This window comes from Clupea harengus, chromosome 15 (genome assembly GCF_900700415.2).
Source record: "Clupea harengus chromosome 15, Ch_v2.0.2, whole genome shotgun sequence".
NCBI lineage: Eukaryota > Metazoa > Chordata > Actinopteri > Clupeiformes > Clupeidae > Clupea > Clupea harengus.
Genome location: NC_045166.1, coordinates 21612255 through 21625940, shown reverse-complemented (window position 1 = coordinate 21625940; position 13686 = coordinate 21612255). Strand labels below are relative to the sequence as shown.

At 44.1% G+C, this 13686-nt stretch overlaps 1 protein-coding gene and 1 long non-coding RNA gene across 2 annotated transcripts; both read left to right on the top strand.

Moving 5' to 3' along the window:
• The first annotated feature begins 4641 nt into the window (after positions 1–4641).
• Positions 4642–9163, top strand: LOC122133515 (ubiquitin carboxyl-terminal hydrolase 37-like). The gene is made up of 13 exons (XM_042709882.1): positions 4642–4848; positions 4979–5013; positions 5187–5255; positions 5419–5455; positions 5721–5785; positions 6136–6447; positions 6677–6808; positions 7056–7179; positions 7266–7405; positions 7503–7602; positions 7738–7817; positions 8113–8208; positions 8923–9163. Exons 1-13 carry the CDS (start codon positions 4816–4818, stop codon positions 9161–9163), a joined length of 1464 nt encoding a protein of 487 aa, XP_042565816.1. The 5' UTR covers positions 4642–4815.
• Positions 9164–9351: 188 nt separating this feature from the next.
• On the top strand, positions 9352–12249 carry LOC122133539. The gene is made up of 5 exons (XR_006152849.1): positions 9352–9400; positions 9653–9719; positions 9877–10013; positions 10174–10270; positions 12058–12249. It is a non-coding gene; the product is annotated as an uncharacterized LOC122133539 (long non-coding RNA).
• The last annotated feature ends 1437 nt before the right edge of the window (positions 12250–13686 follow it).

Sequence of the window (13686 nt, the reverse complement as noted above, 5' to 3'; positions counted from 1 at the left end):
CTCCAGTCTGCTGTGGATATGTTCACCACACACACACACACACACACACACACACACACACACACACACACACACACACACACACACACATTTCAGCCTACTGTGGATATGTACACACACACACACACTTCAGCCTACTGTGGATATGTTCACACATACACCCATCCACACACTCCACTGGTGACACCATCTTCACCACCAGATTCTCAGACACATATGTTCATACCACTTGTGATACATCTAGACCCCCCCCCCCACACACACACACACACACACTCCAGCCTACTGTGGATACATTAACATCATTAGTGTCGGAATTGGAGTAGCACCTTCCGATTGTTGAACGATTCCTCTACCTCCTGAACCACTATCGCTCCACTGTATGAACAGTAAAATGCATATACTGTAGAATTACCTTAAAACCCAGTTATCCTACTGCCATACAGGCTAATCCAGTATACTGTTAAAATAAATTACAGTAGATGCACTGTAAAATACTGGCGTCTCTGCTGCCAGTATTTTACAGTCTCTCTTCTCTTCTGATAGCTCTCATTTCGACATAGTCTCATGCTAATAACATGTAAAGCCCCACCCCGCAAATTCAAGCGATTGGTTCCTTAGGTGTGTGATGTATGAAACCCAGGCTGTCTGATTCCGTGTTTTTGAGACTGTCATTGGTACACGGCAGTTCCAATAGGGCCTATGTTGAGTATCATATAAAAAAAAAACATTGTATGGACAAACTTGATTTTCACTGGAGGGGGTAGGCCGGCCGCTGGCTTGTAGACCTCTCCTGATCAACACTGCAACACTGACCACATGTCACAGCCGGGCGTAGACCGTTATTATAGGGTTGCATAAAATCAGTGTAACCTGCCACAGGGGGGATTTGGTACGACAGATTCATTACTCAGCTAAAGTTGAACCTGCAGCAAGTCGGATCTGTATGACCATGTTTCGAACAGGCAAGGACTGTAAGTGAAATGAGCGCTGTCTTAAAATAATTAGGGCACTGATTTCTTGTTCATACCGCTCGAACTCTTTCGTTTATCCAGGCTTGATAATTTTCTTTCATTACATTCATATTTAACACAACATTTCATATTTAATTTCATGATGTGTTTCCACTCAGAAAAGTGACCCAATTTTTACGATACTTTTCCTGCACTATCGAAGGCGGAAGTTAAAGCTTCTTTTTGCGAAAAGGGGAACTGAACAACTTTTTATACTGGTGTAGGTTACTAGCCTGGATACCATCCGAACTTAGCCCCGCCCACAACATTTGAGGTCTGGAAGTTCGGTCTGGCATCGCTCCGTTGGGGAGAAATTATGGCGGACCGTCAGGGCGGGCTTTATACGATGATGGACAGATGATCAACCGTAACGTAATCAATCACGTCACCAACACACGGGTTGAATTCATTTTCAACAAACATGGCTGCCGCTGGAGAGCTGAAATGTATAGATTCGAGTCCATTTAGACGTTGACAGTGCATTCATTTTGAAAGAGGAACAGAGAAACGCGATCAAGGCATTTGTCAATCAAAAGATGTTTTTGCCTTCCTTCCTACGGGATCCGGTAAAAGTTTAATTTATCAGCTGGCCCTGGTCACATACTACGTTGCTCTGATTGGTTGTAGGTAAACAATTGAGCGAAGAGGCATTTTTTCTCCTGGTTCGGTTGAAACACGCCCAATAATCACAGCCCAATGGAGCAGTATCAGACTCATATTCTGACTAGAATTATGAGTATGACAACGTCAGGCTAGTAGGTTACTTCTGTAATAGGGCGTTCAGAGAAAGCAAATCGTCTGCAGTAGGTTCCTTGTTCAGAAAAATGTAGCTGAATTTTTGCACAAAATGGGAGCCTCTTTACTCGCGTTTCTTCTGGCTGCTTGCAGATATGCTCTTTGTAAAGAAACGCAAGTTTTTGATGGGAATATTGTTCATTTCGCCGTTGGAATCAATAAACTATTCGTCCTCACGGATAACCCACCTCAACTTCATCAGATGACCCTGAGCCTCACACTGCACATGCTTAAACAAATTTCAAATTCAGCTGCAAACAACATGACTTTACTTCCTTTCATCAGTAACGGTACTCTGTTGACATGCGGATCTCTCCCTGGGGATCTCTGTGGATACTGTGAAGTTCTTGACCTGAATAACATCTCTAGAAGGATACACAGGGAACGTTTCACCATTGGGTCATACTCAAATATTGCTTTTTTACTGACCATGGAACGAACAAATACTTATTGGTGGCCAAAAACAACGGAACGTCAAAGTGTTACAGTGACCCCTTAGTAACAGGATACTGTAGATGGTCAGATTGGAGAAATTTTCTCCAAATTAGATTTACATGATACCGCCAGCATCCAACCAATTGTTGGCCAGGGAATTCAGTTTGTAGATGGTTTCCAGTTGAATGCATCAAATATACAACGAATCTTTCTTCTTGTGAACGCCAAGAACGGATTCGAATCAAAAGTCAAACTTCTGAGGCTTAATACTCGGGACACTAAAGGGGAAACCTTCCGAACCCTCCAAGGTGCGGCGCTTCAGTGTTGCGAAGGCAACGAATCCTGGGAGCTTCTGTCCTCTGCTCTTATTCCTGGAGGATCTCAGGTGCTTTGGGCAGGTGTCTTTCAGGACAACCCTGGAGATGCAATTTTTGACATCGGCCCATCGCAAACAGCCCCTGTTTCAGGGTTCTGCTTTAACAAAGATGAGTGTAACGAAGAAGATAAACGCCAAGTTAGAAAATATAAATGAGGAAAATATGTGATACTGTATTGAAATGTATGTGTCTGTGTTGTTTATTTCTGAATAATAATAATTTTACTAAACTTAAAGGAATCATATTACTGTGGTGAAGCAGTGAATGACCACATCCCTGTTTATCAGTGTGTTATTGGCTCTTCTACAGTCTGATCTGGTCAAAGATAAAGTTCTCAAGCCATCTGATGTGGTGTTCAGGTCCAGCTCCATAACATCGGTCGCTGCCTTAAGGAGAAACTCCAGGATTGTTCTTTACTTTGGGACTGGAACTGGACTGCTGATCATGGCTCTTGCACCGCCTGTGCACATCGCGACACATTTTGGCCAGGGTATATCATGTTCACGTAAAATAATTGTCGATCACTTTGAAAATCTCTGAACTTGTTTTACGTCCAGGCAGCTGCTTACAGAATAGAAATTCCTCCTGCATCTCATTTTGGTCGACAAATCACAAAAAAGGTAAAAGCTGAGCGTCGTTTGACACATCGGTGGATTCAACTAATTGTAGTGCAAAATAATCTGCCTTTGGGAGTTTTGCGACTAGTATTGCCCTCACATCAGCTGCCAATTCATCAATAGCATTGGGATGCTTTTCAGTTTTTTTACGTACTCATCCTTCCCAAACATTGTTTTGCACATATAGCTGCTGGCAATATTAAACTTTCCGCAATTATGTATGGCTGTTTTGTCTGAGCGACACGTAATGCAACTTGATAAGAGGCTTTTAAAGCTAGCTCGCACACTTTGGCTGATTGTCTCATCAAGGTCTGCTGGCCCTCGAAAGATTTTAAACAGGAAATATGTATAAAAAAAATATTTCAAGTGAGCATGGGTTGTCTTTAAGTGTCGTTGCAGCTTTGATGGTTTCATAGTTTCGTTTGATAGCACGGAAGAGCAAACCACGCACACTGGTAATTCGTCTCTTTGTAGGTGAAGGCAAACTTCAGATAATTCTCTGAATATGTACGTGTCTTCTCCCGTTTTGGCTGTTCATGGAAGGGGTGTTGGCATCCTCTGAAGGTAGGTAATCTGAACCGCCATCAGTGGTGTCTGACGTGGAGCTTTTGTTCGGAGAAATTACAAAACGATTGAGGCAGGTAACTTGTTTTGGCACCAGATAGCTAAATGTAGCTAAAAGTGCATAGGCCTATGTTGCCATGGTGATCAAATTATCGCGTGAAGACTCATGGGTAGCCTATGTATTATTTTTAACGAATAGAAAGCCATTTTACGTTCTGTTTATGTTTATGTAGCCTATTGGACGTTTTACATTTTTGGAAGAGGGAAAAAATGCTTCAGCTGAAATAATTTGGCGGACCCCCTGCAGTACCTCCGCAGACCCCCTGGGGGTCGCGGACCCCCGGTTGAAGACCTCTGCATTAGAGTAGCTACTTAACATCTGACATTTTTGTTTTTATATCTTCATCCAGTCAAAACCTGAGGGAATTGTTGTCGCTACTATTTCAAGCAAAACAAAGACGTGTTATTTCACTTGATCTGTCGGATTATATTAAATCATATCTGGTTGATACACGCCTTCAGTGACCAGTCTTTATGGGCGAAAACCCTAGTTAAAGTAAATCTCTATAGTGACTCATGTGATCATGTTGGTGGAAATATATTTTGTAGTAGGGCCAAGGTAATGTGACCGCTACAGTGTACTAAAAAATACGCTGACATTATATATATACTGTTAAGTTATTTTAATAACATTGAGAAAGTCATGGATTGTTTTGCATGTACAAGTCTAAGGGAGGCAAAGACGTTCTGCCTTCAGTTCCATGTGAAACGACACGGAAGCAGTCTATTGGTCTACATTGTAATTATGCGGAACGATATCCTTGGAGAATATTAATTCGGTTCAGAATGCCCACGGTAGGTCTTTGACTGGAGTTTGTCTATGTGTTGTCATTACGTCACAAAGACTGATTGCCGTGTCATAAATTTGCCATAGCGCGAGTATAAAATGGTCTGGAATTTGACATCGATTCATAATTGGATTTGTGATTGAGGTGACCACTACAGTATATAAAGATGCTTTGCTGTCCTTGTATTCCTCTGAGGAAGGTAAAAGAAAACAACAGTAATAATAGGCTAATGAAGCAATACTAATAATAATGATGACCTTTGTATCAAATCATTGGTTTTTAATTCTATTAAGTAAATTAATGCTGATATGTCCATCCTTTTTAACCAGAGGAAGAAAGTCCAGGCAGAGCAATGCTTGGAGAGGTAAACTGTTGTGCGTGTGTATGTGTGTTTATGTATTGGTAAAGTGGATGTTAATGGTACTATGTAAAACAAAACCAATAATACTATGAATATGAATAATATTATGAATAACATTGAATTGAGGTTAACCAAAAGTCTTGTTAGTCCTCTCATCTCTCTAATCTCTCACACAGGAGGCCTTGTCACTGGCTGAGGAGATTGTTTAGAAAAGACAAGACTGGGGATGCTGGTATACCTGCGATGTAAGAGTACACCAGTGCGAGTGAATCTGATTCTGTGGGATTCTAAGTGTGTGTGTGTATGCATGTTGCTGTGTGTGTGTGTGTGTGTGTGTGTGTGTGTGTGTGTGTGTGTGTGTGTGTGTGTGCTGACTAAAGTTCTCATGTCTCTCTTTATTCTGGACAGCCTGGAGCCAAGCCCTGTGTCAGGGGGGGTCCCTCAGGTAACCATGGCAACATAGATGGACTTCCCTTCTATTACACCTGCATCTGCAGGAGCAATCTTCACTTTAGTTACAGTCATCTAATTAGCATCTAATTAGCAGTTTATAATCAAAGTTTGGCTCAACTATTTTGTGTGACACATAAGATTGTTAGACATATACTGTTAGACAATTAAACTTACATGAACTTATATTTGTTTGTGGAATGTAGACACTTTAAGGTTAAAAGCCAAACTCAGCCAGGAGTGTTTTTCCATGTCACCAGATCTCCAGCACAGTAAAGGAGGTCCCCAGCCCGGACACCCCAAAAGGCTGTGACCCCCTGGACCAGTGAGTGCTGATTCAGGACACGACACACATATGTGCCCTCACTAACTTCCCTAATGCTGCCTCACCACTCCATACTGCTGTTCCTCATGTTGTCATAGCTACTGTGTCACATCACAGACAGAAACATCATATAGATTCACTATAAGATCCAGCTGCAGTCTTTGTTCCCATATCACACCTTTATGAACTTATATACACTCGTAAATGTCATATAGAAACACAGTAAGATCCAGCTGCAGCCCCACAGACCAGACTAACCCCAGGCTGCATCCAGTCCCACATCACATTCTTTTAGCCTCAACTTGAGTACTGGGTTTACTAACACTCACCTCCAAACTGTGTTTGTACAGGTCAACGGTCCAACTCGTGGAGGAGAGCCGGTCCCCATCAAGGGGCCGTAAAAAGAGGGCCAGGTCAGCCCCTGTGGCCCTCCTCATTGCCCCGGAGGCCCCAGAGAGTAGGGCCAGGACACCCCCTGTGGCCCTTCTCATTGCCCCGGAGGCCCCAGAGAGTAGGGCCAGGACACCCCCTGTGACCCTGCTCATTGCCCCGGAGGCCCCAGAGAGTAGGGCCAGGACACCCCCTGTGACCCTGCTCATTGCCCCGGAGGCCCCAGAGAGAAAGCCGCATGTTCTCCCGGCCCAGCAGTTGAAGTGCAGGGGGTAAGTCACCCAGATCACCATTCTCATTTTAAACCACCTAGAGGAGTGATGTGTGTGTTCACATTCAGTATGACTGTCCAGCATATATATATATTGAACATATATTGAAGTCAAGCAGAGGTTACATTTGATGTGTATTCACTTAGGCAGTGTTTATGTGCATGAATGATGCTTGCTTGAGTAGCTCTTGGCAGTTTGTGTTTGACTTTCTGGTTTATTTTCCTCTCAGGCTGCCTAACCTCGGACAGACCTGCTATATTAACTCCACCCTGCAGTGTCTGTTCGCTCTGCAGCCCCTCTGCATCCAGCTGCTCCTGCAGGAGGAGACATGGAGGCAGGAGCCCTCAGCACTGCTCCTCAGGTAAGTACAAACACACAAACTCACTGACACGCTCACATACACATACACACACACACACTCACATACACACACACATACACTCACTGACACGCTCACAAACTAACATATAATCACATTCAAACACACACACATTCACTCACATACAAACACACACCCATGCACACAAATGCACATTTGCACACAGACATAAATTATCCCATGAACACAAACATAAACACTCCCCTCAACCCCCTCTCTCTCTCCATAGCTCCTTTGTGGGTCTCTGGTGCCTGAGGGCATCCACGGACAGGGAGCTGAAGGCGGCAGTGCTGATGGAGCTGAAGGACTGCATCGCCCTGCGCAACCAAGAATTCAAGGGGAACTCACAGAACGTGAGAACACACACATGTTCATGTTGACATGTTTGATGTCCGTATGCATCTGTGTGTTTGTCATATATGTGCTTGTGTGTGTGCAGGACGCCCATGAGTTCCTCTCGGAGTGTCTTTTGGGCCTCAAGGACATTGGGCACACCCTCCAGATGGGGGATGTGTCCTATCAGTGCCCAGTGGACACTCTGCTCTCCTTCCAGCTCCAGCACATAAGATCTTGCAGGAGGTCAGTCAGGCTGATATAATGGCAGATCTACAGACATTATTCCTGTGTGTGAAGCATTGATCTGTAGCCCTCATGTGTGTTTTTGTTTGTTGAGCAGCTGTGGAGTTGAGAGCAGGAGGGAGGAGATCTCCACCTACCTCTCCCTCCAAATGGTTGCGCAGGGCACAGTCCAAAACAGCCTGGAGCTTTACTTCAACGTACGTTACTAACAGTCAATCTCAATCTCTATACACACAATGTAGTCAGAGCACACACACACACACACACACACTCTCTCTCTCACACACACACACACACACAAATTGGTTTGTCACATGTGTTTGTGCCCACAGGAATCAGAAGTTGAGTACAAGTGCGAGCGGTGTGGGGGTCAGGTGTCGAGCCTGAGGTGTAGTTTCTACACACTACCTCAGTAAGTTTGCCTGCCTCCACTGACCTCCACTTAAGCACCAACACACGAGACATATGAGAGACACATGAGACACACCAGTGACACATGAGAAACACTCGAGAAACACACAAGACACATGTGAAACACATGAGACACATGTACAAACACCATTGCCACCAATGTAACGGAGTTACTCCTGTACTCCTCCTGTTTACCAGAGTAACCTACAGCAGCCAATCATTCATTCCACTGGCATTGGTCCTGATGGAGAGATATCTCCTATGGACCAGATTATAATTATACTCTTTCTCTCTAGGGTTCTCATTTTACACCTGAAGAGGTTTTGCCCCTTCACCCTCACCAAAAGCATGGCACCGCTTCAGCTGGAGACAGAGCTCCAGATCAAACAAAGGTGGTGATACACTTAAACACACACACATACAAACAAGCATGCGCACACATGCACACACATTCACAAACAATCAAGCACAAACACACACCCACCCATACATGCATGTAGCCGAGAAATGGAACAGACTCAAGACTACCTATCTATACCCTGTCTATTTTAAATGATTCTATTCATTTGGAGATTTGTTATGAAAATACCTGTTCACATGTAACAGTCTTAGCCTTGAAGGTCCACCAGGCGGCGACAAAATACTGAAGATCTGATGAAAAATAGGCTTCGGGAGTTGTATGGGCCTTACATGTAACAGTGAAATATTTTGTAACTGTGCTTCTCTCTCTCTCTCTCTCTCTCTCTCTCTCTCTCTCTCTCTCTCTCTCTCTCACACACACACACACACACACACACACTCACGCACACAATGATAATGTGTGTTTCCAGGACTGAGGACTTGGCAGGAAGGATTTGGGAGTCCTCTCAGGCTAATAACCGTTCACATGGAACAGTCTTAGCCTTTGTGGTCCACCAGGGGGCTTGTGTAAAATAGACTTCGGGAGTGATTTGAATTTATCACAGTAAAATATAATTTCTAACTGTGTTTCTCTCTCTCTCTCTCTCTCTCTCTCTCTCTCTCTCTCCCTCTCTCACACACACACACACACACACACACACACACACACACACACACACACACACACACTAATAATGTGTTTTCAGGACTGAGGACATTGCAGGAAGGTGTGGCGAGTCCCCTCAGGTTCCGGCCCCCAGTGCAGGATCAGGCTGCTGCCCTGCAGCCCCCTCTGTTCTAGAGGGGGCGTCTTCCTCTAAAGGCAAGTCTCCTCTCTGCTCACAGTGGACGCTGTGTCACACACGTCGAACCAATGAACTTGCGTGTGTCCCTGTGCCTCAACTCGCAGAACCATTGCTAACAACAACACCAAGGTTATGGGTCTGATTCCTACAGAACACACATGCTGATTAGGGGTGTAAGAAATCACAATATTATGTTTTATGATAGTGTATAGATTCTCAAAAACACTAGCATCTTTGCATGTAAACTATTAATTTAAAATCGATAGTCAGAGGTGACTGAGTTGATGCTGTAGAAGAAGCTCATCTTTCCCTCCTTCCTTCCTTTTACCCAGCATCCTCCATCACTCAGGAGCTAGAGGCAGGGACAGAGAGAGAGAAGGTGGTGAGACACACAGGGAGACACTTAGGCTGAGATCTTAGTTTGGCTCAAGTGGAAGTCATTTATGTGAAAAAGGTTACATGAGTTATTGAGGGTAGTGAAATGAGTAATGTGTTCATGTGTGTTGTACTATGAGTGTTCCACTATGGTGGTGCTGAACGGTTGTAATGTAAGTATGGTATCGTATAGTGATAGTGTGTAAACAACATGAGCCCCATGATGTATAAATGACACTTGTGTTTCTCCTGTCAGGAGGGAGGCAGCTCCACCTACTCCTTAATGAGCGTGCTGAGCCACATTGGGACCAATACGGACTGCGGTAAGACACACACACACACACACACAGGCAAATAAGACCCATATTTTTGTATGAGTGTGGACATCACAGAAACACAGACTCTATAAGGAGCACACACAGGTAAATATGAGTGTGTGAGTGTGTTGGTTTCTGATCTGTGGTTCACTGACACCTCCAGGTCATTACACAAGTGACTGTGCCGAGGAAGGGGGACTCTGGCTCTCTCTAAATGATGAGGAAGTCTCCCCCACCACTCAGGAGGCTGTACTCAGAGATAGAGCCAGCACTGCCTACATGCTTTTTTACACCAGAAAGGTACACACACACAAACAAATGCAAAGAGACAGACAGCACAGCATACACCCTCTTCTACATCAGAAATGTGAAAAATTCAAACAGACACATGCAAACACAAACACACACTGATGCCATCATCCGGACTCACCTTCTGCTCTCCATGTTTCTGTCCCCTCAGTGAAGTGCCCCTTTCTGGTCATCAAGGCTCAGCACCAGACGCAGGCAGGACTCTCCTGCTCAGCAGGAGACACTCAACCAGAGACGTCACATGTGAAGTAAGTTGATATAATTACCTGTCTAAATGTTTATACACATAATTGCAGAGGTATCGATTGCTTTTCTGAGGGGAGGAAAAAACAGCCACCAGTGGCGGTTCTAGACAATTTTTACTAGGGGGGCCAAGGAGGGGCCAGTGTTTAACCAGAGGGGCACATCAAAATTATAAGATTTTTGTAACCAATAGTAGCTAGGTAGTCATATATAATAATATATAGTAATAATATAATAATTATAATAATAATATTATAATAGTATTGTTTTCTGTTTATAGTTTCTTCAAATTTAGACTTTTTAAATTCTAGTGGTTGGTTAGCTGGCGAACACGGTCATGACAACGAACATATCTTCATACAAAATTGCCCCACCAGAAATGTCGGGCTAAAATCGCCACTGCTATTCATACTAAAATCTAAGCATGTGCTTTTTTATGTGTTGTCTCCTTTGGGATTTGTTTTTGGCGGTGATACAATCGTGAATAATTACTGTGTCTTATCAAACCTAAACTGTCCTGAGCAAGCTAGCGACCTGTAGCTGATAGCACATCTAAATGAGACAGAAGGACAGCGATATTTGGAAAAGGCATTGATTATTGGCTGCGATCCATATTTATTAACTTCAACTTTATTTTGTCCCTTAAAGTCTGCAAAGCGTCTGCCACCAACTTTCTTTTCCCGACATTTACATGTATCTTGTACATAATCCATCCCCATACACCGGAGATTTCAAGAGTACAAATGCCTATCAATATGCAGTTGCAGGATGGGTGAACGACACCAAGATATGGCATCTGGAGACAAAAAATATGTATGTGATCACACAGGTCATGTAAGTAATTCAAACAGCGATTATCAACCGTGTTATTTTAGTGGTGGTTAAGAGTGCCAATATGGGCTAACGAGTTATAGCTAAAGCCTTTAGTAAAGGGCAAAACAGCTTGCTAGCTATTAGCACTCTAGCTTGCTCAGGAGAGTTTAGCTTTAATAAGACACAGTAATTATTCACGATTGTATCAACGTGTTGCATTTCACTTAACAGGTCAGTCATTCCCTAAATCTTTTGGAATAGAACAAAATTGTATTTCTGGGTTTCTTTGGCGACAGTTGTCGCATCCAACAGCACAACATATCCCGGGCATATGAACTTTCTGTGGGTTGTGACCGACGCACAGCTAGACTACTGTGTCCGTGTTGGACACAAATATGGCAGCGCTTAGACACAGTAACGTCACATGGTATCAATGAACATAGATATATATAAAGAGACAGCTAGCCTTTATATATATCTATGTCCATGAATAGTAGTTGCTGAGCTCTCATTCACCGACGAGCTCCACACCTGGCAGACTACAGTGTTTGGGTGCGCCGCATTCATTTACCCTTGTAGAACGTTGCGTCGCATAAGTTCCGCTTTTGGCGCTCGGGTGTAAAATCATAATAAAGAATTATTTTTTTTAGTTGGTCAGCACGGGGTGGCCACAGGGGTGGCCAGGGACATGTCTACGGCGGTACGGGCCACCCCAGGCCTCCGTGTAGAACCGCCACTGACAGCCACCCAGTTGTTAGGTTAAGACCCAGTTTGTCGTAAAAATCCTTGATGGTCAGATACAGAGCCCCAGTCTCCTGTCCAAACTCCACACCACAGACACAGACAGCATGCAGACAGACCCATAGCAGTGCTCAAGATCATCCTGTCAAGTCCGTCTTACCTTGAAACAAGGACTATAACCTTACTGTGTGTATGTCAGTGCTCTAATGGTGCATCTCCCCTTCCTCTCAAACACTAGATAAGGGTTCTGTGAGAGGCTGTTGGACCTGCCCCCCCACACCAACATCAAGCTGGCCTCCTTGGTGGGGTCTCCCCAGGACCGGAGCGCTAAAACAGCTCAGTACCATCAAGTCCTGCTGCTGAACCCCCCCGTCCCCCCCAAACAAACGCATACTTGCCCGAATAAACCAAAAACCCAGTGTTTCACACACTCCAGTCTGCTGTGGATATGTTCACCACACACACACACACACACACACACACACACACACACACACACACACACACACACACACACACACACACACACACACACACACACACACACACATTTCAGCCTACTGTGGATATGTACACACACACTTCAGCCTACTGTGGATATGTTCACACATACACCCATCCACACACTCCACTGGTGACACCATCTTCACCACCAGATTCTCAGACACATATGTTCATACCACTTGTGATACATCTAGACCCCCCCCCCCCACACACACACACACACACACACACTCCAGCCTACTGTGGATACATTAACATCATTAGTGTCGGAATTGGAGTAGCACCTTCCGATTGTTGAACGATTCCTCTACCTCCTGAACCACTATCGCTCCACTGTATGAACAGTAAAATGCATATACTGTAGAATTACCTTAAAACCCAGTTATCCTACTGCCATACAGGCTAATCCAGTATACTGTTAAAATAAATTACAGTAGATGCACTGTAAAATACTGGCGTCTCTGCTGCCAGTATTTTACAGTCTCTCTTCTCTTCTGATAGCTCTCATTTCGACATAGTCTCATGCTAATAACATGTAAAGCCCCACCCCGCAAATTCAAGCGATTGGTTCCTTAGGTGTGTGATGTATGAAACCCAGGCTGTCTGATTCCGTGTTTTTGAGACTGTCATTGGTGCACGGCAGTTCCAATAGGGCCTATGTTGAGTATCATATAAAAAAAAAACATTGTATGGACAAACTTGATTTTCACTGGAGGGGGTAGGCCGGCCGCTGGCTTGTAGACCTCTCCTGATCAACACTGCAACACTGACCACATGTCACAGCCGGGCGTAGACCGTTATTATAGGGTTGCATAAAATCAGTGTAACCTGCCACAGGGGGGATTTGGTACGACAGATTCATTACTCAGCTAAAGTTGAACCTGCAGCAAGTCGGATCTGTATGACCATGTTTCGAACAGGCAAGGACTGTAAGTGAAATGAGCGCTGTCTTTAAAATAATTAGGGCACTGATTTCTTGTTCATACCGCTCGGACTCTTTCGTTTATCCAGGCTTGATAATTTTCTTTCATTACATTCATATTAAACACAACATTTCATATTTAATTTCATGATGTGTTTCCACTCAGAAAAGTGACCCAATTTTTACGATACTTTTCCTGCACTATCGAAGGCGGAAGTTAAAGCTTCTTTTTGCGAAAAGGGGAACTGAACAACTTTTTATACTGGTGTAGGTTACTAGCCTGGATACCATCCGAACTTAGCCCACAACATTTGAGGTCTGGAAGTTCGGTCTGGCATCGCTCCGTTGGGGAGAAATGATGGCGGACCGTCAGGGCGGGCTTTATACGATGATGGACAGATGATCAACCGTAACGTAATCAATCACGCCACCAACACACGG